The sequence below is a fragment of the Erythrolamprus reginae genome, chromosome 3, assembly GCF_031021105.1.
Source record: "Erythrolamprus reginae isolate rEryReg1 chromosome 3, rEryReg1.hap1, whole genome shotgun sequence".
NCBI classification, from domain to species: domain Eukaryota; kingdom Metazoa; phylum Chordata; class Lepidosauria; order Squamata; family Dipsadidae; genus Erythrolamprus; species Erythrolamprus reginae.
This window is the reverse complement of record NC_091952.1, coordinates 43,577,070-43,604,224: the sequence shown is the minus strand read 5'-3', so window position 1 is coordinate 43,604,224 and position 27,155 is coordinate 43,577,070. Positions and strand designations below refer to the sequence as shown.

Here is a 27,155-nt window from a genome sequence, read left to right as displayed (position 1 = left end):
AAACAGAACAATAATGTAAATCCAATTAATGATGAGAAGGAATCCAGTTTTGAAGGATTTTAACTGTTAGGTTTTAGCTTTGTTCCTGATCGAGCTACTTTTTTTACTTTTTAATTTATTGTTAATATTGTTAATTTGTTTACCCTCTTTTAAATTTACAGAGCTAGTTTACTGGTTTTCTTTAAAATAAATATTCTAAAACATGTCTCAATTAATGTAATTTTATTGTTTTCCATTTTTATAAGTTACCAGTAGCCACTGCATTTTCTAACCTCGGCTTATACTCGGGTCAATACGTTTTCCCAGTTTTTGTGGCAAAAATTGGTGCCTCGGCTTATACTCGGGTCGGCTTATACTCGAGTATATACGGTACTTTATATGGCATCTAGTAAGTGGAATCATTGAAATAGATGCAGTATAAAGTGGTTTTTACTGGGCTGCTGAAATCATCAAGGTGACTTTTTTGTGGGTTATGAGAAAGTTATAAAGAAAATTTGATTTTGCATGTTATCAGGTTTTAGGGATAAAAAACTCTGATTCTATAGTTAGAGAAATTTCAGGCTTACCTTGTATCAATAGTATATGTGATCTCCAGTAGAAGTTTTTAAAAGAACATAACTTCATTTCATGCAATAATGTGTAGCAGGGGAACAAGAATTGATACTTCAGAAATATAATTAGACACAAAGTATATAGGGAATAAAGGCTGGAATTGAGGGAAAGAACACTTGAAGTTCTTTAAAGATATTTGTACTTTTAAATCCTTTATCAGATGCTGCCTTTTAATATGTGGAATGGAATGGAATGGAGAATAGAATAGAATACAGTGGTATTCTATAGAATAGAATACAGTGGTACCTCATGATACGAACCCCTCGTCTTACGAACAACCCGAGATACGAACCCGGGGTTCAGAATTTTTTTGCCTCTTCTTACGAACTTTTTTCTTCTTATGAACCCGCCGCCAAGAAGCCCCGCCGCCCGGCTGTTGCTTTTTGAAACAGCCAGGGGGCTTCCCAGCAGCTTCCTAAACCCGAACGCCAAACCCGAACTTCCGGGTTTGGCGTTCGGGAGGCCTCCGAGAAACCCCCGGCTGTTTTAAAAGGTGACAGCCAGGCGGCGGGGCTTCCCAGCGGCCTCTTGAATGCCGAACCCGGAAGTTCGGCAAAAGTTTGGGTTCGGGAGGCTGCTGGGAAGCCCCGCCGCCCGGCTGTCATCTTTTAAAACAGCTGGGGGCCTTCCCAGCAGCCTCCTAAACCCGAACGCCAAACCCGAACTTCCGGGTTCGGTATTCGGGAGGCCGCTGGGAAGCCCCGCAGCCTGGCTGTCACCTTTTAAAACAGCCGGGGGGCTTCTCGGCCTCCCGAACGCTGAACCCGGAAGTTCAAGTTTGGCGTTCGGGTTCAGAAGGCTGCTGGGAAGCCCCCCGGCTGTTTTAAAAGACGACAGCTGGGCGGCGGGGCTTTCCAGCGGCCTCCTGAACCCGAACTTTTGCCGAACTTCTGGGTTCGGCGTTCAGGAGGCCGCTGGGAAGCCCCGCCGACCGGCTGTCACCTTTTAAAACAGCCGGGGGGCTTCTCGGAGGCCTCCCGAACGCCGAACCCAGAAGTTCAGCAAAAGTTCGGGTTCAGGAGGCCGCTGGGAAGCGACGACGCCCAGCTGTCGTCTTTTAAAACAGCCGGGGGGCTTCCCAGCAGCCTCCTGAACCCGAACGCCAAACCTGAACTTCCGGGTTCGGCGTTCGGGAGGCCTCCGAGAAGCCCCCCGGCTGTTTTAAAAGGTGACAGCCGGGCTGCGGGGCTTCCCAGCGGCCTCCTGAACCCGAACTTTTGCCGAACTTCTGGGTTCGGCATTCGGGAGGTCTCCGAGAAGCCCCCCGGCTGTTTTAAAAGGTTTTAAAACAATCAATATTAATATAAATCATAAGGATAAAAGCAACACGTTATAGTCATACAGTCATAGGAGATAGGTGATAGGAACGATGAGAAGACTAATAGTAAATAGTAATGTAGACTTAGTGAATAGTTTGATGGTGGTAAGGGAATTATTTGTTTAACAGAACAAATGGCAGAAAAAACTGTTCTTGTGTCTAGTTGTTTTGGTGTGCAGTGCTCTACAGCGTCATTTTGTGGGTAGGAGTTGAAACAGTTTAAGTTCAGAGACAGTAAACATTTTCACAGCCCTCTTTTTGACTTTGGCAGTATACAGGTCCTCAATGAAAGGACGGTTGGCAGTAATTGTTTTTTCTGCAGTTCTGATTATTCTCTAAGTCTGTGTCGGTCTTGTTGGGTTTCAGAACCAAACCAGACAGTTATAGAGGTGCAGATGACAGACTCAATAATTCCTCTGTAGAAGGAAGCTCCTTGGGCAGTTTGATCTTCCTGAGTTTTTTTTTTTTTTTGTGCTTTTTTGATGACATTTTTGATGTTAGATGACCATTTTAGGTCTTGAGATAGGCTAGAACCTAGAAATTTGAAGGTCTCTACTGTTGATACTGTGTTGTCTAATATTGTGAGAGGTGGTAGAATGGGAGGGGTTCTCCTAAAGCTTATCACCATTTCTACGTTTTGTTAGTGTGTTCAGTTCCAGATTGTTCCAGTCGCACCACAAGACGTTCAACAAAGCATATCATATCTCTAGCGATTTGTTGAAGATTGGTCAGCACAGACTTTTAAGCAAGAAGGAGTTATCTTGTCTGGCCCTGGTGCTTTTCCTGGCTTCTGTCTGTGAAATAGATCTTGCACTTCCTTTTCTGTGATCGCCAGGATTTGTAAACCCATTGGGATGGGGTCAGTTGTAGGAGGTTTGGCTGTTGGTGTGTCTGGGGATGGAGGTTGTGGAGATAGGTGGTTGTAGTTTCCTTTCAAACTTGCAGCAGAACACATTCACATTCAGGTCATCTAACAGTTGATTTCCTTCAGCTTTGGAAGGAGGTTTGCAGTAACCGGTGATGTTTTTAAGAGTTTTTCCACATGTGCTGGTTCATTTGTTGAAAACCGATTCCTTAGCTTTTCAGAGTAGCTTCTTTTGCTGCTCTGATTTCCCTTATTTCTGGCCTGATTGTACAGCATTCTATCATCTTTTCTGTAGGCTTCCTCTTTGGAACAACGTAGCTGCTTAAATTTAACTGAAAACCAGAGTTTATTATTACTGTATATTCGCAAGCTTCTGGCCTGTACACAAAGGTCTTCATAGAAGCTGACATGATGTTACAGTATCTATGAGTTCATCCAGGTCTGCAGAGAGATCTTTAAAAATATTCCAGTCCATGCAGCAAAGCAAGCCTGTAGCTTTAACTTTGCCTCTTCAGTCTAAGTCCTCACTGATTTAATTGTTGGTTTTCTGGCTTTAAATCTTTGTTTGTAAGCAAGTACAAGGTGAATCATGCAATGATCAGAGCAGCCCATAGCTCCTGGAAAGGACTAATAAGCATCTTTTAGTGTTGTATAGCAAAGGTCTAAAGTATTCTTACCTCTAGTGGGACAATTGACATGCTGAAAATATTTTGGAAGCAATTTCCTTAAGTTACCTTTGTTAAAATCACCTAGAGTAAGGCCAGTAAAATGGTATGAATTTGTTTTTAATTAATTTAAATGTGATGATATTTTAGAAAATTCAGTATCTTGAATTAATGAATAAAATGTATAACTGATTTTTTTAACTGCACAAAATCAGTTTAGTGAAGTTTTATATTAAAGGATGAAAAATCCATGTCGATTCTGGAAATAATTTAAGACATACACTTTTCGTTCAGCTAGTGCTGAATTATCATTAATTACTAGGTTGATATTTAATTTTATATGCCATTTTGTCTTCAGATTTGTTGTTTCTTTGTATTTACATGTTTTCCCTTAGAAAAAGCAATCTAACAAAGATTGTATTTGTTTCTGTATTTATAGAAAACACAATTTATTTGGGGGGATCTCCTTTTGATGCACATATTCATCACCAGATAAATTCCATGATGAAGTAGTTAGCAGGGAAATAATTCATATTCTTATGAAAAAATTATGACTCAAATCTATTAAAAATGTTTAAAGATGAAATAATAAAGAAATCAGGTGTTGAATATAGTCCATGAAATTTTATTTGCCTTGCATATAATCAATTCTAAATATATTTTACAAGGCACATATAAACTGTGGGACTATAAAATTTATGAAATGTTCTGTATGGTGTGCCTATTTAGGAGGAGGAAGGGAATTTGTATTCTGTTCAAATAAACTTTCATTTTGAAAGCATTCTGAATTTTGAAGCAAAATTGGGATGAAGGCGAATGTCTAAACATTTCTCTTGTATATGCTCTGTGTTCATTTGACCACTTCTCGGCTGCTAGAGACGCAATTATACAGGAGTGGCAAAATTGTAATATTTTTCTACGAGGGATTGGAATTTGACATATTTTATTATTAGATTGCATTCTGGTTAAGTTGGAAGAGCAGGTTATATTGTTCATCCTTCCTATATCCCTCCCTTAATAAATGTATATTTAACAATGTCTGAAGCATATGAAGTGATAATAACTAAATCAATACCTCCTTCATTGATTGTCCAGGATCCCTCCAGCGTGACGCACACAGCACAGCAGTAATTTTCCAGCTAACTAGCACCCTGATCTACAGTCCTGCTATTGATTGACCATTGTATGAGACAGACACTGAATGGTGTTGCATATGCTTCTATTTAGCCTTCTGATTCATTCGTTTATTACTGGACAAGAGTGATCATCTGAAAGACTTCCTGAAATTGGCCAGTGAGAGTAGGACTGTTAGAATTTATTTATTTATTTGGATTTGTATGCCTCCCAAATCCCAAGGGACTCTGTGTGGCTCACAACCAAATAATAAAACAGATGTAACATTAAAACCCCTTTAAAACAATCTAAAACAATTCCTATACAATCCTTAAAAACAATTTTCTATTACTGCCTACTTCTTTCTTTTCAAGCTTCAGTTTCCTTCATATCAAAGATGCTAGCCAGCTTAACTTTCTATCAGTTTTCATTTATTTATTTGTGAATCTTCTATATTGCCTATCATTAAGTGTTGAGTGCTGTATAGAATAAATCCATGATAAAAATACAATTAAAAAACTTCCATAAAATAAACACTGTACTGTCAGTAACTTTTAACAGTTACTTATTGAAGGAGAAAGTAATGTAAAAACTTAAAAGTTTTACCTGCTGAGACACTTTGTTCTTAGGATAACCTCAATATAGTACATCTGTCCCTTCAGTATTCCATTTGGTTGTAGCATTTACTATAGTAAACAGTGGTGCAAAATATTAGGAGGTAAAAAATAAATTTACCAAAGATACACACACACACACTATACACACACACACATATGCCAAATATGTGTTTTCACTTAAACTAGTTGGTTAGAACAAACTTACATTTCTGCAGAAAGTTGAAACTATATAGGTATAGTAAGGATGAGCCTAAAGAATTCCATCCCCTCTCCTTATGGGAACTTATAAGAAACCCTTGTTTTGGATTACTTGCTCCTCTGAACCATGACAGAGTTAGATTTATTAATATATTAGACAATGGCTGATTCCCTCTCAATCTTTTAAACCCAATATGGGTTTAAAATTTATCCTCTGCTAGATAAGTTTCCTTCCTTTTTTTATGAAGTAAAAGTTCTTTTTAGAGGTATGCTCTGATAGTTTAGCATTCAATTGATTAGCTATTTCAAGAAAGTGCTTGGCACTTATATATAAAACAATCCTTTTTAATGCTTGTGGTAAAGTCAGAACTTTCGGAAAATTCCTCTGTGCATGTGATATATCATTTTTTGTGAAGTGTTCATTTGCATTAAGGGTTCTGCTTTTAATGTCAAATTAGCATCAACTTGGCAAAAAGGAAACATCATGTAAAAATTATCAGTGTTCTTACAACTTTCCCCATTCTAATACAGTATTTGCCCACAAGTTCATATATTGTCTATTTTGCTCCTTGACCTTTGCCGTTAAATCTTCTCCAGTGTTGGCTGCCTCAGCTGATTCTCAAGCCTACATACTCTATAAGCTGATTTGATTCTATCTGTTTAATCACTTCTTAAGAGCCAGGATGTACCCTAACTCTATGTGGTTTGCCTACTGTACTTGACACATAATGAAATCAGCGAAATGTTTCTAAGAACTCAGCCAGCCCTGACTTTGTCATCTATTTTAGGATTACAGAAGACTCGGCAGTGACAACATTTGAGGCGCTAAAGGCTCGCGTTCGTGAATTAGAAAGGCAGCTCTCCCGCGGGGACCGCTATAAATGTCTCATTTGCATGGTGAGTAGTTTGCCAGTTCTGGTCCTGAATAAGGAAATGACACTATACCTCTGCCTTGACTACCACAAAATGACACCGTTGATAGGATACACTGCAGTATTATCCACTATTGCTTGACTCTGGAGAAAAGCATTTTTTAAAATTTCTTTGAAGTTAGTATTATAGCACAAAATTGCTTTTGCCTAATGTAAGGACTTCGCTTTTATAAACTATATCACTATTGATTTGTAGAACATATATTTATGTTTTTCTTCCTGATGTACAACATGTAACTTGCTTATTTCAAAACGTGATTAATGCTTAAGGTGTCAATGCGTACCATTTACAAAATTATTTTAAAAGTCCTTGATCGTGGTGGTTGTGGATTATGGGAGTTCACAACACAACATTTGAGGAGCAGGGCTGTAAATAAAGAGGCCTTGACTCTGTTTATTATTATTGAAGTGCGGAAGCTCCCTCTAGTGGATCCGAATCTGCAGATATTGATATCATTTTGTACAGGTTGTGCAGTTTTACAACTCAGATTTTTTTATTTTAGGGGTATTTCATTCTAAGCGTTAGCTTTATTTTAGGAAATACCTTTCTCCGTACTGAAGGAGCGGGTCCAGCAGTCACATGGGTTGCTCATGTCCAATCCGGTGGAACTGAGCCTAGTATTAAAAAAGCTTGCCGGATCCGCCCCTTCCCCAGAATTCGCTCAGTTCGCATATCCTGCGGTTGTATGTGATAGCTCGTTCAACTTTCGTTCAACATTCTAACACCTTCCCTTCGATCTTTTCCTTCAAAAATAGTAAGACTGTTTATCCTTATTTGTTTTACTTGCACTAATAGCGCCAGCCGTTTGCGGCTCGGCTTTTTCCCTTGGAGAAGTTGCGGTTTCGTTTTCCCCCGGCGGTTTTGCCGTGTACGATCCCCGCGGCCGCTTGTGGATTCTTTTAATCCCTTGGCCTGGAGGTTCTAGTGCAAGTATTAATTGACTGCCTTATTGATTCTTTATTGCATATATATTAAAGGGCTTAAAAAAATTCCTCCTGCGGAGTGAGACGGCTTTCTAGTCTCCTGGACTTAGTCGATCGCTTTCCCTTTAAGGCATATTCGGAGCGATTTTTCGGCGCGAAGGCCTTCGCGCCCTTTTTAAATCTAGGCCTCTCGTGTTGGCCTCCTGCCAGCCGCGTAGGCCTCAGTCCACCGCGTGGATCCCGGAGCGGGCCTTGGGGGTCCCAGGCTAAATTCTCCACCGGCTAAGCCTCCAACCAGAGTGCCTTGGTTTACTTAATTGAAAAGTTTAGGGAGGCTGGCCCCGCTGGATTTGGGGGCACGAACTCTGGGTTTGCCCAGATTGTCCTCACGTCTCAGCAGCTTCGAGGCCTCGAAGCAGGATCCATTCCTCTTGGGAAGTCCTTAAAATTCTTCTCCTTTTCTATTCAGTTATTGGCTCAGCCTTGTCTTCTGTTAATTATCAGACTATGGCTTCCTTTCCCAAGAGAGGCACAACTAAAGGTCCCAGAGAGGCCAGGCCTACAGGCGATGAGATTACTAGTATCCCCCAGGCCTCTTCCTCCTCTTCTCCTGGGGCCCGCCCCTCGACTAAGGTCACCAGGGCCGAGAAGAGAAGGGACCTAGCCCTACAAAGAATCCATGACAAATCAGCAAAACGTTTAAAAGTGCAGGCCCAAGTACTCAGTAGTCAAGACCCCCCAGAGGCTTCTAGTCTACCTCCTTCTGGGGTCCCTGTGTTATCTCTGGATGAGCCTAACCTAGACAGACCCCAACCTAACCTATGGGGCATAGGGCCAGAGGAACCAGATATTATTGAAGATTCCCTCCAGCCAGGATCCTCCCAGGCCTTTAGGGATTCTTCTGCCATTCCTGCTGATATTTCTAATTTACCTCCTGAGTTCCAATCTATTTTTGCTGTGTTGTCTAAGGCCATTGATGCCAAACTCTCTTCCATCAATGAGCTTCCCTTACCTCCTCCTCCTTCTCGTCCCTCCCGCCCCTTGGGTTCTTCCCCAGCGGTTAGGGCTCCTATTCAGGATGATTCAGATTCCTCTCAGGACGAATATGAGGATATGGAGGATGATGAGGACCCTTTCCAAGGGCTATCAGATGATGAGGAATCCCAAATAAAGGTACCTTCTCCAATTACCATTTTCCCTTCTCAATTATTCAAATCTCTCCTCCTCAAAGCTAGGATTTCTACGGGATTAGCGGCCCAGGAGAAACAAGCCTCCACTTCCACTGATCCCCCGGAGGAGAATTTACCTTATTTCACTGAGGAACAGGAGGATAACGAGGTAATTCCTATGCCTAAATTGTTTAAAGATGCCTTACTCAAACAGTGGGATTTCCCAGCCTCTAGTCTTAATCCCTCCACTAAAGACAGGAAGTTGTACAAACTTTCCTCTTCCTATGAAGAGCTTCTATCCTTTCCCAAACCGGATGAACCTGTCAAGATCCTTCATTCGGCAGCAGCTGTGCCGGGAGAGGCGGAGGAAGTCCTCCGCCCAGAGGACAAGCGCATTGAACAAATGCTCAAAAGAGGATTCACGGCAGATTCCTGGGCCATTAAAAGTTCTGCAGCAGCCTCCTTTTTCTCCAGAGCCATGCTGCTGTGGCTTCGCCAACTTCAACAGCATATTCCTCCCGATGACTTGAGAGGTCAACAAGACTTCAACAAGGTCTTTGCAGCTGCCCAGTACGTGGCTGATGCCACCTTGCAATCTACCAGATTTTCTGCTAAGTCTATTGCAGCTTCTACAACGGCAAGGAGACTCCTATGGATTCGCCCTTGGCAAGCGGGAGTACGCCAGAAGTGGCAGTTATCCCAGGGACCCTTAAAGCGCGACCTTCTTTTCGGTGATCTTCTGGATCCACTCCTCACGGAAACCACGGATAAGAAGAAAGTTTTGGGTCCAACCACAAAAAAGGCTACCAAAACACAGTCCTTTCGTCGCCCGGGGCGCCAGCAAGATCAAGCGGCTTCCTATCAGAGATCTCCAGGTCAGTATTCCCCCCGCTTTCGTTCCCAAAGTAGGAACTCCAGGGGTAGAGGTTTTCGCTTCCAAAGGGGAGCTTCTTCTAACAGGGCCTCAAAAAAACCTAGATGGTAATCTTTCCTCTATTCCCATAGGGGGTCGCCTAGCTCATTTCGCCTCAAATTGGCGTCTCACCTCCAAGGACCCCTGGGTCATTGACACTGTTCAAACTGGCCTTCTTTTAGAATTTATTTCTCCTCCCCCCAAACGTTTTATTTCCTGCCCTTCTCCCAGGTCCTCCTCAGATTGTAACCGTATGGAGGAGGCCATTTCTCATCTATTGTCCATCAGAGCCATTCAACCGGTTCCTTCCGGTCAGAAGGGCCTAGGTTTTTACTCCATTTTATTTATGGTTCCAAAATCCTCCGGAGGTTGGAGAGCTATTTTGGATTTAAAGAAACTAAACCTATTTATCAAATATAGGAAGTTTAAAATGCACTCCTTATCTTCTATTTTGGCCGCCATTCACTCCGGAGATTTCATGGTCTCCTTAGACCTCACTGAGGCCTACCTTCACATTCCTATAGCCAAATGCCACAGGAAATTTTTACGTTTTTCCTTTCAAGGCAGGCATTTCCAGTATAGGGCGATGCCATTTGGCCTTTCCTCGGCCCCTCGGGTCTTTACAAAGCTCTTGGGGTCCCTGGCGGCCTATATCCGGGCGTCTCCCATTCACATTTTATGTTATCTTGATGATATTTTGATTCATGGGAACTCCCTAGAGAAAGTGAAATCAGACCTTTCTGTCACCATGTCAGTCCTTCAGGACCATGGTTTTTCCATCAACTTTGAAAAAAGTCTCCTCCAACCTTCCACATCCATTTCTCACCTGGGTTCCATTATCAATTCAGAATCTTCCCAGGTTTTTCTCTCTCCCGAGAGAAAACTCAGTATAGGGGAGTTAATTTCTAACATTTTATCTAATTCTTCAGTATCCATAGTAACTCTGTCTTCCCTTTTGGGGAAGATGGTGTCTTGCATAGGCATCATTCCCTGGGCTCGCCTTCATGCTAGGGAACTCCAGTGGCTCCTATTACCCTTTCAGAGATCGGGGCACAGCAACTCAAATCGGCGCATTGTCATCCCACCAAGAGTTCGCAGATCCTTCAAGTGGTGGAAGTCTCCGGCCATGGACAAAGGATCCCCGTTCAGATGCCCGGATCAATTTGTCATCACTACAGATGCCAGTCTATCGGGATGGGGCGCCCACGCCCAGGGGATGATAGCCCAGGGCACGTGGTCCCCGGAGGAAGCTTCCAGGCCAATCAATTGGCTAGAGTTAAGAGCCGTTTCCCTGGCTCTGAAGCATTTCTCTCCTCGCATTCCCAACCGGCACGTTCTCATTCTCACCGACAACATTGCCACAAAAAGCCATATCTGCAGACAGGGGGGCACGAGATCCAAAGCTCTCATGAGGGAGGCCCTCAAGTTAGGCCTTTGGGCGGAAAAACATCTTCGGTCGCTCCTAGCCGACCACATCTCGGGGAGCCTCAACGTCCAGGCGGACTGGCTATCTCGAGCAACGATAGACCCAGGAGAGTGGAACCTCCATCAGGACCTGTTCCATCAAATCAGCCTCAGATTCGGCCTACCAGTCCTGGATCTCTTCGCGACCAATGCGAACGCCCAACTCCCTCGCTTCTTTTCCAGATTTCCATCCCCGGGAGCGGAAGCAATCAATGCCCTCCGGAGTCCATGGCCTCCAGGCCTACTCTACGCATTTCCTCCAATTCCAATTCTCCCGGATGTGATTCACAAGGTTCTCACCGAGAGGGCCCGAGTAATCTTAATCGCCCCTCATTGGCCCCGCCGGCCCTGGTTCGCGGATCTCCAACAGCTGTCCGTCCAGGACCCTTGGCGACTCCCCGTTTCGGGGGATATGCTGCGGCAGGGGGCCTCATTCCACCCAGACCCGGAGTGGTTCCACCTCACCGCCTGGCTGTTATCAGGAGAGACTTAGAACTGCGTGGTCATGACCCCGATTCAGTGGAGGTCATTTTAAAGGCCAGAAGGGGTTCGACCAATCGAATCTACGACCACACGTGGTCCAAGTTTCACCAGTGGTGTCTACAGGAAGGTCTCTCCCCTCTGTGCATCCCCATACACAGAATTATTTCCTTCCTTATGCAAGGCTTCCATAAAGGACTTTCCACCAGCACCCTCCGGCGTCATCTGGCAGCCATTTCATCTGTCCTAGGGGGTCCCCGCAGACAGCCTCTCCGATCCTTCCCTGAAGTTCAGGAATTCCTCAAGGGCATAGCCAACCTCAGACCTTCCAAGGTCCACAGGTATCCATCCTGGGATTTGCCACGGGTTCTCCATTCCCTCACGCAGGCACCATACGAACCCCTAAAATCGGCGTCCCTCAGGTACCTATCCTTTAAGGTAGCATTCCTGGTGGCTATTACCTCTGCCCGACGCATTTCGGAGCTGGCTGCCCTCTCAATCAGGCAGGACCTTTGTCAATTCCATCAGGACAAGGTAGTCTTGCGACTGGACCCCACCTTCTTACCCAAGGTCAGTTCCATGTTCCACAGATCTCAGGATATTGTCCTACCTTCCTTCTGCCTCCAACGAGACCATCCCTTGGCAATTAGATGGCACACCCTGGATCTCATCAGAGCGCTGAGAATCTATATCCAACGCACAGGACCCTTTCGGAGGTCAGAAGCACTTTTTATAGCCTATCACCCCAGAGTCATGGGGGCCAAAGTGTCTTCAACAGTAATAGGCTGTTGGATCAGAGGGACTATATCTAAGGCCTATGAGTCGGCCTCCCTCTCAGTTCCAAGGAACATCACAGCGCATTCCACCAGGAGCGCAGCCACCTCGGCCGCTTGGGCGACTCAAGCCCCGTTGGAGGAGGTCTGCAAAGCAGCCACTTGGGCCTCGCCAAATTCCTTCATCAGGCACTACAAGATTGATTCTTACGCTTCAGCGGACGCTGCCTTCGGCAGAAGGGTACTCCAATCCGTTATCTCACACGATAGCAATCTAAACCCACCCTAGGGACCATCTATTGGGTATGTCCCATGTGACTGCTGGACCCGCTCCTTCAGTACGGAGAATAGGCGTTGATTGCTTACCTGAACGCCTCTTCTCGTACGGTGAGCGGGTACAGCAGTCACTTCCCGCCCTTGTATGTGTCTTCTTCACCTTTCTATAATCCTTTTTCCTCTAACAATAAGAGTTGAACACTACAGAGCTTCACAACTGAGCCTAGTCTATGGATTCGCGAATTCTGGGGAAGGGGCGGATCCGGCAAGCTTTTTTAATACTAGGCTCAGTTCCACCGGATTGGACATGAGCAACCCATGTGACTGCTGTACCCGCTCACCGTACGAGAAGAGGCGTTCAGGTAAGCAATCAACGCCTATTTCCTATGACGCAGAGTACAATTAAGTCTGCATGGAAACTATTATCTCCCCATATCTCCCCAATGGCATGATTGTCAGGTGTCTTTTAACATTTATCTTTATCTCTCCAGACACCAAGCGTATATTACATTTGGTGGATATGTGTGTTTGAATTATTGTAATGAGTTTTATATAAGAATTTGTTAAAGAGAATTGTGATATCTTAATTTGAAATTAGTCTGTTCGATGATTAATCAATAAAGTCAGTAGATTTTGCCCATTTTTCACAATTGAAAGTTAAAAGTCTCCTTTAATTATTTCCTAACCTATATGTAAGCGTGCAGCACTATACTGTGTCTGTGTTCTCTACGGGGTATGATCAAAGGTATATATTTTGCATTTGATTTGCATTTTATATTTACAAATGTGCATCAGTTCATAAATGCATGTAAAATCAAGCAATGGTATGGAGGTCAAATGAGAAAATAAAATTTAGAGATACGTTGCCCCCACTGCATTTTGCCCTGCGCTGCATAATTCCAAATTCAGTCAACAATTTCCATAATGTTATAGTATGTGATGCAATAACTTTACTTTCTTTCTATAGGACTCTTACACAATGCCCCTGACCTCCATCCAGTGCTGGCATGTGCACTGTGAGGAATGCTGGCTGCGGACTCTGGTAAATCTCTTAGTTTCTTATGGGATAGCTTAAATTATTATTTTTTTATTATTCCTAGTTGAAATTACCACTACATATGCCTCTATTTTACTTAATGGCAAGTCATTCTCAGCGTTACTTCCTTTTACATTTGATAGCTTTCTGTCAAAGAACCTGGATCCTATCATAATAGGAACTAAAGTTCACTTCTTTTTTCCCCAAGAATCACCTTCACCTGTTCACAGACATTTTGAGACTTTGAGAGAGAGACAGAGATTTAACAATACATTTAAAAATATGATTAAAGGTTCAGTTGTTTATCTTTTGTCTCACCTAGACTACTTCTGAGTTTCATCTCTGGTACATCTACCAGCAGTTTTAGAGCATCCACTAATCAGTGGATCTTTCTGTTTGTACCTTTGTACCCTCAGAGATGGTGGGAGAAGCATTATATTTTGTTTCTAAGAGGCTGGGATAAGACTTTTTTAAAACTTTATTTTCTTCTTTATTGTATTCTATTTTTAAAAACATATATGGCTGCCTATTACATAGAATGATTGTAGGTGACTCACAACAATCCATTAAACATTATTAAAAACAAAGGTACCCTTCCCTCAAGGTGCCAGACCAAACACCTCAACTCTCTTCTTAGTCCGGCGATTGGAGGAAGAGCCAGGTTTTCACAGCCCCCCAAGAGGCTGAAATAGTAGCCATCCCTTTGTGGAAAGGTATTTCAAAGGGCTGGGATGGCCACCAAGAAAGCAAGCCTCCAAGGTCATATCAGATGGCAACTTTAACATTTAATGTCTAATCCAGTAAGACTGGCAGATATCCTCAGGGGAGAGTTAATCCTGCAAGTAACTGGCCCTAAGACTCTTGGGGATCTCTGTTCACCTAAGACGTAGCCCATTAGCTTTGATTGTGCTATCGTGCTTCTATTATCCATCTTTTCATTTCCCCATCCTTTTGTGGGAAGCTTCTTTAAATTGGCTTTGCAGGATATGCTATTCTCCTTCAATGAGTGTTGAGTACAATGGTACCTCTACTTAAGAACGCCTCTGCTTAAGAACTTTTTTAGATAATAACCAGGTGTTCAAGATTTTTTTGCCTCTTCTTAAGAACCATTTTCTACTTAAGAACCCAAGCCAGGAAAAATTTCCCAGGAAATTTGAGAGTGGCACGAAGGCCCGGCCAGTTTCCTGCCATTCCCCCTGGGTTTCTCTCTCTTGCGCAGTGTATGGGAGGCAACCTCGCGCCGGGTGTATGGGAGGCGCGTGCTCCTCCTCACCGTCTCAGAGTCTCTCTTTGTTTTTTTTAAGCCTTAAACTTTTGGATTTTTTTGATTCCCCTCACCTCCTTCCTTCAGCAGCGACTGTCCTCCTCCTCCTTCTCCCACCCAAATTCCGAGCTTTTATTTCTTTCCAAATGGGTTTGCACACGTTATTTGCTTTTACATTGATTCCTATGGGAAAAATTGCTTCTACTTACAAACTTCTCTACTTAAGAAACTGGTCATGGAACGAATTAAGTTCTTAAGTAGAGGTACCACTGTATGTAATTAATGTAGTGCAGGGGAGATTTTCAACTACAGGTAGTAGATAATATCTTTATAATTGATATTCAATTAGAGTATGAGAAAATGTGGATGATTTTTTAAAATAAGAGTGAAATATATGCAAGTAATTTCTTCCTTTCAGTCTGTGGAGATTCTCAATCATGCTGGTCATGGTTGTCCCAAGCTGCTTTTTATGGAGGCAGCTGGGCTTCTTCTTTTTTCTTCTTCAGCTCTGACGGGATAGTGGGGAGTGAGTTCTTCCTTTCAGATTTTTAGTCCTGCTGTACAGGTTTTATTTGTGAAATTGGTACCTTAAATATTTTAAGGCTTAAGCATCCAACCTGCCCTTTACAACCTCTGAATCCTGAAAATCTGGCCAATGGATCCTACTTTATTTCTGTCTGCCAAGCATATAAATTTAATAAATAAATAAACCATAGGTCCCATATACTGTGGGAATGTGGCCCTTGAGATATCATGCCACATTTGGTGTACCTAAAACACTTGTGCATGCTTCCTTGCTTTTTAAACTTGTTTTTGCAAACCGAATTATAAATAAAATAGGAATAATTGTTGTTGCATTCAAGTCTATCCATTTGATAGCTTATTAAACCAGTTACCTGCAAACGCACCAATTCTTTTTTTCCTGCTAGGACCTGAAAATAGTATTTTATTGCCCATGCTCTTCCACTATAATAAATTTAGTACTGAACTATCCATAAGGAGTTTTACATTTATGGAGAAAATATGTTAAAAAAGAAAACAGTCCTCAATATAATAGTGGCTTGGCTGAGGAATTAATATACTTCCCTTTAAAAAGAAATCTTCATGCCACACTTTGATGGTGATTTGTTGTCATTTGTTGAAATGATCCCAAACATTAACACAGCGAAATGTCTATGAGACAGAAACGTGGTCTTATAGGTTCTGCAAATAAATTTTAACGAGATATTGAATGCAAAACTTAAATAGTGAGTCTCAAATGTGTAATGTCTCTCTCTTAATTTTTTAAGAACAATTTCCTTTTATCACCATGAAACAAGGAAAAATAAATTATCTTGTCTTGATTTAAAATTTGCCTGGATTATTTGGTGAAAAAAATTATATGTTCCGTTGACTGAATTCAAAATAAAACTGACCAATTCACTCAGCTAATGAAATCATATCATAAAATGTGTCTGTCTCAATTGAGCTGTATTTTTGTAAACTACGTTTATTCATATAGCAAATATAGATGCGAGCAAAAAAGTTTTGAAATGCATATACTGTATAGTTGCATTGAATTCAAAAGGAGATGCTTAGAGAAATATGGGCCCTTCTATGAATCTTAAAAGTATTGTCTTTTATAGAAACACCTGTTTTGACCCATCTGATAGGACTTTGCTAGAGAAAACAGTATCTGCTAACCTCTAAATAGGGCCAGTTTCCAAACACTCTGGTGTAGCCCCATGAGGTGTGACAGGAAACTCACAGTGATGCCGTGGAATATTTCACTACTTAATAAACAGAATTGTTAATAAGTTTGCTGCAGTTTCCTAGAGCACCAGAGTGCACAGTTTGGGAACAGCTGAGGGCCCCATGCAAAATTGCTAAGACATTTAAGGGTGATGTGTACCAGGAAATTTTGGGAACTGCTGAAATAATAGCATAACACCATTTCTACCTATACATTTTGCATTTATTTAAGCATTGGTTTATAAATAACATCTATATCCTTAAGATGAAACTATTAAAAAATTCCAGTTGGAATGTCTGTATTTTACTCTGAATTTTATTGTTCAAGATTGATTCCAGTTAGGCTCTTGCTGATTAGAAAAAAGCTCTATTGCCTGCAGTTCAAACACTGTTCCTTTTGGGAAGGGGGAGATGAGATAAGAACTAAGTTTAATGTGGTGCTTTATCACATTATTTGTGGCCTAGCATTCTAAATAGGGAAATAAGCTGTGGAATGGAAATGTAGCTACTCACCTGCTTCTCAGCTCTTGCTTTCTCCTAATAGTGGACAACCTATTGCAGGAAATATTTTGTAATGCAAGTGTTGTTCTCTTGCCCATTTTTTTAAAATCACTCTTTCTGCCTGTGTTCACATGTTTCTAATATAACTATTAAAATGTAGCCTGAAGACAGCAATAAAACGCCTGGGATGCCTTCGTGCTGCTGGGTCTTGATCAAAGTCAATGTGTGTAATCTTGTTAAAGCTGCCCTTCCGCCTCCTTTTCTTTATGAACGTGATAGTGTACAGCATATGCACCATATTGCTTTTTTGTAATTAAAGTATCACCTTTTATTTTGGATAGAGAAAAGACACTCGTAGTTTGTTCCTAACACAAATGAGGAACAGTGGGCAGAGGCGGGTGGGTTGATTTTAAAATGGTCATAACGTTACCTTGCTCTGGAAATCGATTTTCCTCTTCGTTAGGAAAATGTACAGTCCTATTTGTACATGTGGAAAAATGTGCTCTAGAAGGGCAGCCTGTTTCCTTGGTTGTGCAATAATGTGTTGCATTTGGTAAAAGTTAAAGGGGGAAAAGAGACTGGAGTAGTGGACTTGGCATGCTTGAACATCTTCTGGACATCTGCCATTCTTTCACAGTTAAGGAAAATTTAACTTTTTGTCTGATAGGAACTACTATAGTATCCTTGGTTCTGGATGAAGGTTTGCTTTTTCAGACATCAGATGTTAAATGTATGAAGTAACTTCCCTTAAGTATTAATTTCAACAAGTACAATAACATTTAGCTGTGATACTTTCCCCTTTTTATGGAATACAGTACAACAGATTTGTTATTATTTACATGGTAATGATAATGCACTCATTCAATAATACACTGATCCTGTTGCTGATGTTATCTAGTCTGGTAATGAAACATTCAGAACAAGAAAATAACACACAGAACCCAATTCCATAGTTGTTTACTAGTTATCCCTATTTCCCATAATCAGTTGTATCCTCTTTCAAAAGCAGAATATAGAAGTAAGTCGGGACAGAAGTGGCATTGGTATTCCCCATTTGTAGAAAGTGACATTTGTACAGTAGTTGAAAGGCAATCTTCACCAAATTCCAACAGTCTTCCCGGTAAGGATTTACATCAACTCAAACAAAATTATATGGTAGTGATGCAGTTCATTCAGCAGAGGCCCTTCGCTTGATATTACAGTTGGCACAGATTCTATAGCATGCCACTGCTGTCCATTACTTCAGTAAGAAACCACCTGAAAATGTGAAATTTGAGCACACAATGAAGTAATTGGATGGTGTTATCTTCCTTAAATTTTTCATATATTTTGCATGTTTGAAAATTGAGAATTGTAACAGTGGAAGCATCACCTGTGGATTAATTTGGTTGACAATATTAATGAATAAAATGCCCAGATTCTCCAAGAAAAAGGCTTTGGTCATGGACACGTGAAATGAAAAGGGTTCATTTGAAGCTGCTATGTACACTGGTGTCTACAGCAAACTGCACTGATATTAACAGATTATATCATCATGGAAATAGTGCTATTAAATAATACGATCTCAGTTTTTACTAAAGGATAATGTCACACCTTTCACCATTTGTCTTCTTAATGCAGAGCAGACATTAACAACTAATAACCAATTCAATACAAAGCATCTTTACTCCCTAATCCTATCAGTCTATCAGCAAAATTTAGAGCCAAGAAGAATCAGAAAATGAAGGGTATTTATTAGAATTAAAAGTACGTTGCCAATAAAGGAGAAGGAAATGTGTTTGAATATTAGTACAGTAGAACCCCGACTTACGAGATTAATTGGTGCCGGAAGGAGGCTCGCAAGTCGGAAAGCTCGTATGACGAAACATTGTTTCCCATAGGAAACACTGTAAAGTCAATTAATCTGTGCAACAACAAAAAAAAAAATGCTGCCGCCTGGCTGTCACCTTTTAAAACAGCCCGGGGGCTGTTTTAAAAGGTGACAGCCGGGCGGGGGGGGGGGGGGCTTCCCAGCAGCCAGCTTCCAAGCAAAGGTGGGAAAGGAGCGGGCGGGGGAAAGGGGGCAAACCCCACCGGAGGAGCCCGGACTCGCTCGCCACAAGCTCGGCAGCTGGAAAGGTGGAAGGCAGAGGGCGCGAGGAGGAGGAGGGGGGGGCGAAAGCCGACGCAAGGAGAAAGCGGAGGGGTCGGGGTGGCGGGGAGGCATAAGAAGAGAGGACCCCCCCTCCCTGCACTCACATTCTCTGACTAGCGCGTGTGTCGGTGTGATTGCGACTCCCCTCCCGTGGCTGCTGTTGAGGCGGCAGCGGCGTCTGCCTCCGGCGCGCGGCGCTCTCTCCATTCTTCTCTTTCCCCCTCTCGGGCTCCGAATGCGGCGGCGGGAAGAGGAAACGAGGCAGTCCCGGATCGCTTGCTTCTTTCCCAAGCAGCCGGCTTGCTGGCCGGGGAAGCAAGCGATCCGGGACTGCCTCGTTTCCTCTTCCCGCCACCGCATTCGAGCCCGAGAGGGGGAAGAGAAGAATGGAGAGAGAGCCGCGACACACCGACACACGCGCGGCTCTCTCTCCATTCTTCTCTTTCCCCCTCTCGGGCTCTGAATGCGGCAGCGGGAAGAGGAAACGAGGCAGTCCCGGATCGCTTGCTTCTTTCCCAAGCAGCCGGCTTGCTGGCTGGGGAAGCAAGCGATCCGGGACTGCCTCGTTTCCTCTTCCCGCTGCCGCATTCGAGCCCGAGAGGGGGAAGAGAAGAATGGAGAGAGAGCCGCGACACACCGACACAAGCCGGCTGGCGGTGGCGGAGGAAGGCGAATGCGGCTTGGAAGCTGGGAGGGGGGCCAACGTCTTTGGCCACTTAGCTCTGGAGGCTGCCTCTCTCCTCCCATATTCCGCCCCCCTCCCAGCTTCCCAGCGTCTTTGGCCACTGTCCTCCGCTGCCGCCAGCATCCAGCTCTTCCTCCGCTTCTCGCTTTTCTAAAAAATGACAGCCGGGCGGAGGCTGGCGGCGGCGGAGGAAGGCAAATGCGGCTTGGAAGCTGGGAGGGGGGCGGAATATGGGAGGAGAGAGGCAGCCCCCAGAGCTAAGTGGCCAAAGACGTTCGCCCCCCTCCCAGCCGCCGCCAGCCTCTGCCCGGCTGTCATTTTTTAGAGAAGCGAGAAGCGGAGGAAGAGCTGGAAGCTGGGAGGGGGGCGGAATATGGGAGGAGAGAGGCAGCCTTCAGAGCTAAGTGGCCAAAGACGTTCGCCCCCCCTCCCAGCCGCCGCCAGCCTCCGCCCGGCTGTCATTTTTTAGAGAAGCGAGAAGCGGAGGAAGAGCTGGAAGCTGGGAGGGGGGCGGAATATGGGAGGAGAGAGGCAGCCTTCAGAGCTAAGTGGCCAAAGACGTTCGCCTTCCTCCGCCGCCGCCAGCCTCCGCCCGGCTGTCATTTTTTAGAGAAGCGAGAAGCGGAGGAAGAGCTGGAAGCTGGGAGGGGGGCGGAATATGGGAGGAGAGAGGCAGCCCCCAGAGCTAAGTGGCCAAAGACGTTCGCCCCCCTCCCAGCCGCCGCCAGTCTCCGCCCGGCTGTCATTTTTTAGAGAAGCGAGAAGCGGAGGAAGAGCTGGAAGCTGGGAGGGGGGCGGAATATGGGAGGAGAGAGGCAGCCTTCAGAGCTAAGTGGCCAAAGACGTTCCCCTTCCTCCGCTGCCGCCAGCCTTCGCCCGGCTGTCATTTTTTAGAGAAGCGAGAAGCGGAGGAAGAGCTGGATGCTGGCGGCAGCGGAGGAAGGCGAATGCGGCTTGGAAGCTGGGAGGGGGGCGGAACGTCTTTGGCCACTTAGCTCTGGAGGCTGCCTCTCTCCTCCCATATTCCGCCCCCCCTCCTAGCTTCCAAGCCGCATTCGCCTTCCTCCGCTGCCGCCAGCATCCAGCTCTTCCTCCGCTTCTCGCTTCTCTAAAAAATGACAGCTGGGCGGAGCCCGGCGGCGGCGGAAAAAACGCTCGTACCCCGAATTTGGGCTCGTAAGTAGAATCAAAATATCTCTCCCCTCCCAGCTCTTATCTCGAGTTGCTCGCAAGTAGAGCAGCTCGTATCTCGGGGTTCCACTGTAGTTTGTTGAGGACAACCTGGATACAGTACGCTTATTAAGACTAAATTGCATTTGCAGTTTGCTTGATCATTCATCCAATTTTAGAGAGATCCTTTTGCAAATCTTCTCTCTCTTCTCTGGTTTTTAGCTACTTTGAAAAGTATTATCAACCTACCTCATTGCTTTCTTTACCAAATGGTGTTGGGCCAATTGAATTCAAATATTATTAGAGAGTAGAGATGGTGAGCAAATAAAGGCTCCTGAGTGCTCCTGAGTTATCTCTCCTCTCAGAAGATTGCTATTGACCCATGTGTCACTGCCAAACAAAAGGAAATATTGGGAACAGAGGCAATGTAACCGTAGGTATGAGAATCACACCATGAGGCCAATGAGGATTAAGTGAAAAAATGAAGTGGGAGACAGACCTAAATAAAAAAATGAGACAAATCACGAGGGACAGGGAGAGAGTTTTGGTCTTGAGCATAGGTGACGAAGAAGAGTGTTTCAGAGTGATAGACATTTAGCTTGAGAGTAACAATTCTAAAGGTGGAACTAAGCAGCTAACAGGATTGAAGGAGGGCAAGCCAGATTAGTCTATGATGAGGGCAGAATAAACATCTGGGTTTATTGCAGTATCTGGTTCTTATGTGGAGTCATCGTTCCGTTGTTCCTTATTAGGAGTATGTGGGTACTGTATATTTTGGGTGGTTGTATGCAAGTATGGGCTTGTCACAGAATGCCTGAAAAAGTACAGTGTCATTTGTTTAGTATGGACTGTAGCTTAATAATGTGTTTGAATAGCTTTTAGCTGTGAGGTTTAGGTGACAACCAATTGTGTAGGTCCTTCCTGGGAATTGATCTGGTTGCATTGATTTGTCTATTGTTTTCGTTGGGTGGATAATTCAGTTTTCTAAATACTGGGTTTTATTTCATCTGTTGAGCAACTACTTCAAGTGGTTGAGAATAAATGTGGTCGTAGCATAGAAATGCTAAATGAGCATTCTTCCATGATGATCAATTTATGATGGTACTGATCAGTTCAAAAGGATAGAAAATACCTAGTGTTTATCTTCACTTTGATGAATATATTAAATTATGTTGCCTCTTAGCTTACTTGAAATCCTTCTTTCTTTCCTTGCATCTCTCTTGCATTTGGGGTGAATAACATTACTCATAGATTAGGAACATGAAAATGCTCATTTCAGAATCTTTTAAGCAATGTACTTTTTTTACAGTTTAAAAAGTTTAAAACTGTTTTTACTTAATATTGTTGTTCATATACTTCTCTTGCAGTTAGTGCAGATCAGCTTTTATCTAAATAATCTACAGTGGCAACTTTCTTCTTTTCTAGACAACCTATTACTTGCTATTCATATGTACACTGTGAGATTATGCACCGGAAACAAATTCCTTGGGTGTCTGGTCACACTTGGCCAATAAAGAATTGTCTTCTGTTTTATTAACTTGGACTCTGAATGTTCAGCTTTCAAAATTAAAAGCAAAATTACCTGCTCTTTTATCAAGGCACTATTCTTCTGCTATTCTATGAGAAGTAATGACTTTAAAAATGGGCTGTACTCATTATTTTTTGAACTCTCCAAAACGATTAATCAACTTTCAGAGTCAATGTCTGTCAAATTTTAATTAAGGATGTATGATGTAAATAAAAACATCTCTAAATTATTTCTTTTTGGTGCTGTCTTTTACGCTGGAGCTACCTTTTACAGCCTTATTTTATAAGACCTGGAAAACTTAAGTTGAGGTGGCCTTGACTCATCAAAACTTTTCCATGGGCCATGATGAAAAGAATAGAACCTTTCTTGGAGGGAGGTGGTTGTTACATTATGTTGTGGTGTGTGTGGTCATATATTCATTCATCCATTCAATAGGTGTGGCATATTATTTCATTGTTTTTATTTCAAAATAAAAGTTTAGTAATCACAACTGGCAAGTGAGCTAGCAAATGGAATTGGGAAGAAAATCTTTTTTCATTGACTGTGCCAGTATATAGAGTGTTTCATGTGGAATTGAGAATATTTAAATTGAAAATAGCTCTGCAAATTTTCAAATAAACAATGTTCAAGAAAAATATTTTTCTTGAATATAATTGAGAGGTCTGTCTTCTATATCTAAATTTAGCTAGGACTTTAAACATTATTCTAGGAATGCATTCAGTGTTACCTTTCCTGTATTCTATTCCCAAGTGGAATATACACTGCTCAAAAAAAATAAAGGGAACACTTAGACAACACAATATAAACCCAAGTAAATCAAACTTCTGTGAAATCAAATTGTTCTCTTAGGAAGCAACAGTGATTTACAATCAATTTCACATGCTGTTGTGCACATTCAGCTTTGTACAGAACAAAGTATTCATTGACAATATTTCATTCATTCAGATCTAGGATGTGTTATTTGAGTATTCCCTTTATCTTTTTGAGCAATATATTTCTTACTGTTAGGGAAGCAGATTTTTTTTTCTTGATTCTCCTTCTCCTTTGCACCATCAGGTATCCTCTTTATTGGGGACCAACAAAGCTTATCTGTTGTCCTGTTCTATGGGTGAAACTCTTCTGTTTGTAGAAAAATTACTGCATTAAGATCATAATACAGATTTAATACAAACCATATACGTTTGTGTGTGCTAATGTTACATATTGCATGTGAGAGAGTTACAGAAGATGAGAGTTTGAAGCTCCTAAGACGCTGTAAAGGTGACAATTATAAAAGATTCTGAGAGAAATTTCAACTACCAGTCAGATTCTTCTTGGTTTCTAAAAGTACTTGTTCTAATTTGGGTATTGTTGCCTGGTGTGAAGATATGGTAGAGGATATTATTTTCTGCCATAAGGATACATTTCATTTGTTGAGAAGACTTTATCCAAGCCAATTTTGTCAGTTGAACCCAAAGATGTGACATTTCTACAATGGCTTCAGACAAGTCTATTTGAGACCATCATCTATACCTGCTGGGAACTCATATAACTACCGCCCTTCATTAATTTTGCTGGGGAATATTTGAATAAATTGACAAGAGAGAAGTAGGATTACATATAGGGAGCCTGCCAAAGTTAGAGGCTAACTTTAAATTCCACCATGCTGCATTTCAGAGTCCTTTCTGAATTATATTTATTTCTAAAGGATGGGTTGCTATAATTGTCTTCATTATCTCACAGCTTTCTAGCATACCTACCAATCGGCTGATAACTCAGATATTTTTATCCTAATTCTGAGATTTAGAATTAATCCATCAGATTGATAAATGGTTCACTATTGTGAAAAAGGTATGCCTCACTGAAGATTTTTTTTCTTCTCTGTGGATGTATACACCCCATGTCCAATCAACGAAGCAGTGGAAGTGATGTGCCAGTGTCTGGAGGCTGTTGGGGCCTGGATGGGTGTCAACAGACTCAAACTCAACCCTGATAAGACGGAGTGGCTGTGGGTTTTGCCTCCCAAGGACAATTCCATCTGTCCGTCCATCACCCTGGGGGGGGAATTATTGACCCCCTCGGAGAGGGTCCATAACTTGGGCGTCCTCCTTGATCCACAGCTCACATTAGAGAACCATCTTTCAGCTGTGGCGAGGGGGGCGTTTGCCTGGTGCACCAGTTGCGGCCCTATTTGGACCAGGACTCACTGCTCACAGTCACTCACGCCCTCATCACCTCAAGGTTCGACTACTGTAATGCTCTCCATGGGGCTACCTTTGAAAAGTGTTCGGAAACTTCAGATCGTGCAGAATGCAGCTGCGAGAGCAGTCATGGGCTTCCCCAGGTATGCCCATGTTACACCAACACTCCGCAGTCTGCATTGGTTGCCGATCAATTTACGGTCACAATTCAAAGTGTTGGTTATGACCTATAAAGCCCTTCATGGCATCGGACCAGAATATCTCCGAGACCGCCTTCTGCTGCACGAATCCCAGCGACCGATACCTTCTCCGGGTCCCGTCAACTAAACAATGTCGGTTGGCGGGCCCCAGGGGAAGAGCCTTCTCTGTGGCGGCCCCGAGTCTCTGGAACCAGCTCCCCCGAGAGATTAGAACTGCCCCTACCCTCCTTGCCTTTCGTAAACTCCTCAAAACCCACCTTTGTCGTCAGGCATGGGGGAACTGAGATATCTCCCCCGGGCCTATACAATTTATGTATGGTATGTTTGTATGTATGTCTGCTTAATAATGGGTTTTAAAAAATATTTTAAATTGTAAATTATTAGATTTGTCGTGAACTGTTTTGTTGTGTTGTGAGCCACCCCGAGTCTACAGAGAGGGGCGGCATACAAATCTAACAAATAAATAAATAAATAAATGTAGTCACAATTTTATCTTCATTCAAACTGCATACAAAGCTAGTAATGTTAATTTGAACAAAAAAAAAAACCTTGGAAACTTGACTTTTGAATTATTTGTGGAACAAAAATTAACAGGTACACTATTTTCTTCTGTTGGAAAAGTAAATACATGTTCATCTCTAAAACCTTGTATTGCTGCCTTTCCTCTGTACATATTTTTTTCAGCTATGCAATGTCTGAGAGATTTCTTGCATACACAGCATCTCAGAGGGTTTTAGTTTTGAGCTGTATAGTATTCATGGAAATTACCATTTACAGCCTGTTCCCAGCAATGGTTGAGTACAGTTTACCATTTCTAGCTACTTTGTTTTAGTTGTTCTTGTGTTATGATGTGACTGACCTATGTGTCATACCTCTTCTCTCAATCCTTCACAGGGTGCCAAGAAGTTGTGCCCTCAGTGCAATACCATCACCTCACCGGGAGACCTCAGGCGCATTTACTTATGAAAACGATGGCTGCTGAGATGCTTGAACTATGGGGACTAGGGAAATGGAGTGGCAGCAACACAGACACTTGAAGTTAAAGACTCCAAACGTAGACTAGAGGCTAAGGGAACTGCACGATGCCTCTGCTTCCGAACCTGTCACTGGTGCTGCCCACTCCACAAGAAGGCCAAACCAGAATCCTTATGGTGATTCGTTTTTCCTTTTTTTACAAACTGCTGTTCCACGTCTGTCCCGTTTCTCCAAGAGTTGGGGGTTCCATCGTGGACAACTCGCAAGATCTTTCAGGGAAGCATGAGAAGGTGCTGGATCTTCCACCACAGGAGATGTCCGAGCCTGTAATCCGCAGTCTCTTCTCACCCTCTTTTTATTTGTGGTGTTCTAGTGAATTTTTTAAATAAAATAAAATTTAAAAAAAACCTTATACCTTCACACCCACAAAGGCAGAATGAAGCACATGTAATATAGACTATATGTTTACAATGTTGTGTATAAATGGGATAGACTCCAACGTTACATACTAATGTTTTTCTTTTTATCTTTTCCTTGTGGGGGGGATGGGACTTTTTTTTAAAAAAGAAGAGAAAAAATAAGCAGAGAACATTAAACCCATATTTTTCTTGGTTCCGCAGAGTTTTTGCATTAAAGTCATTAGTTTAAAAAAAGTATATAAATATATATTATACATATATATAATATAAATGGTTTAATGTTCTGTGGTGTATATTTCCTCATTCAGATATGAAATTAACAATTCGTAGTTTCGGCCATAACTTACATGACTTCTGGGTAAAATAGGAAAAAAAACAGGTTTTCTTTAATTTTTTACAGTTAAATGGGCTATTTATATAAATACTTGCTTCACTGAAACCCTTTTCCATTTTTTCACTTGGGAAAACATAAATGTGCAAGCTTTACCCCATTGCCTGTGAGAAAAGTCATAGCAAGCATCAATAGACTTTTTAGGCACTGAACACTCTTACGCAGCCCTCCATGATGCACCAAAGCATTTCTTTAAAAAATAAATGTCTGAAAACTTGTAAAGTTTTGGCAATCATATGATGTTTCAGCCATGTTTTAGTATTTGGGTTCCAGGTGTGCCATCTAGGAGTGTTGCAACTGCCTTAGTAACAATGGACATCATTAGTGGTGAACTCTGATAGGCACTTCCACAAAGCAGAAAACAGTGGTCTTTGTCTATTACAGATGGACTTGTTAGCGTAGCTGTGTTCAGGCCAATTAGTCTTGTGAAAGCTAAAGCTATCTTTTGTCCAAATGTAATTGCATCCATCAACTCTGCAAGCTTACAAGTGTTAAATTTGAACAGGGCCCCAAAATAAATGCAGAAAAACACCCAATGGTCTATCATACCTCTGGCAGAATCTTTAGCATTCTGCTTTGACATGTTCCCAAGTCCAGCTACTGGCAGTCTGTTCTACTCTGG

At 42.6% G+C, this 27,155-nt stretch overlaps 1 protein-coding gene across 4 annotated transcripts in view; it reads left to right on the top strand.

Annotated features, from left to right (window-relative positions):
- The window catches only part of LOC139163829 (E3 ubiquitin-protein ligase RNF220), an 81,147-nt gene extending 54,811 nt beyond the window's left edge, over positions 1 to 26,336 (top strand). For all 4 annotated transcript variants that reach the window (XM_070745017.1, XM_070745019.1, XM_070745020.1 and 1 more), the window contains exons 9-11: positions 6,177 to 6,285; positions 13,287 to 13,361; positions 25,643 to 26,336. In XM_070745017.1, the coding sequence (XP_070601118.1) occupies positions 6,177 to 6,285; positions 13,287 to 13,361; positions 25,643 to 25,714 (256 nt within the window). In that variant the 3' untranslated portion in view covers positions 25,715 to 26,336. The remainder of the gene's footprint in view (positions 1 to 6,176; positions 6,286 to 13,286; positions 13,362 to 25,642) is intronic.
- The last annotated feature ends 819 nt before the right edge of the window (positions 26,337 to 27,155 follow it).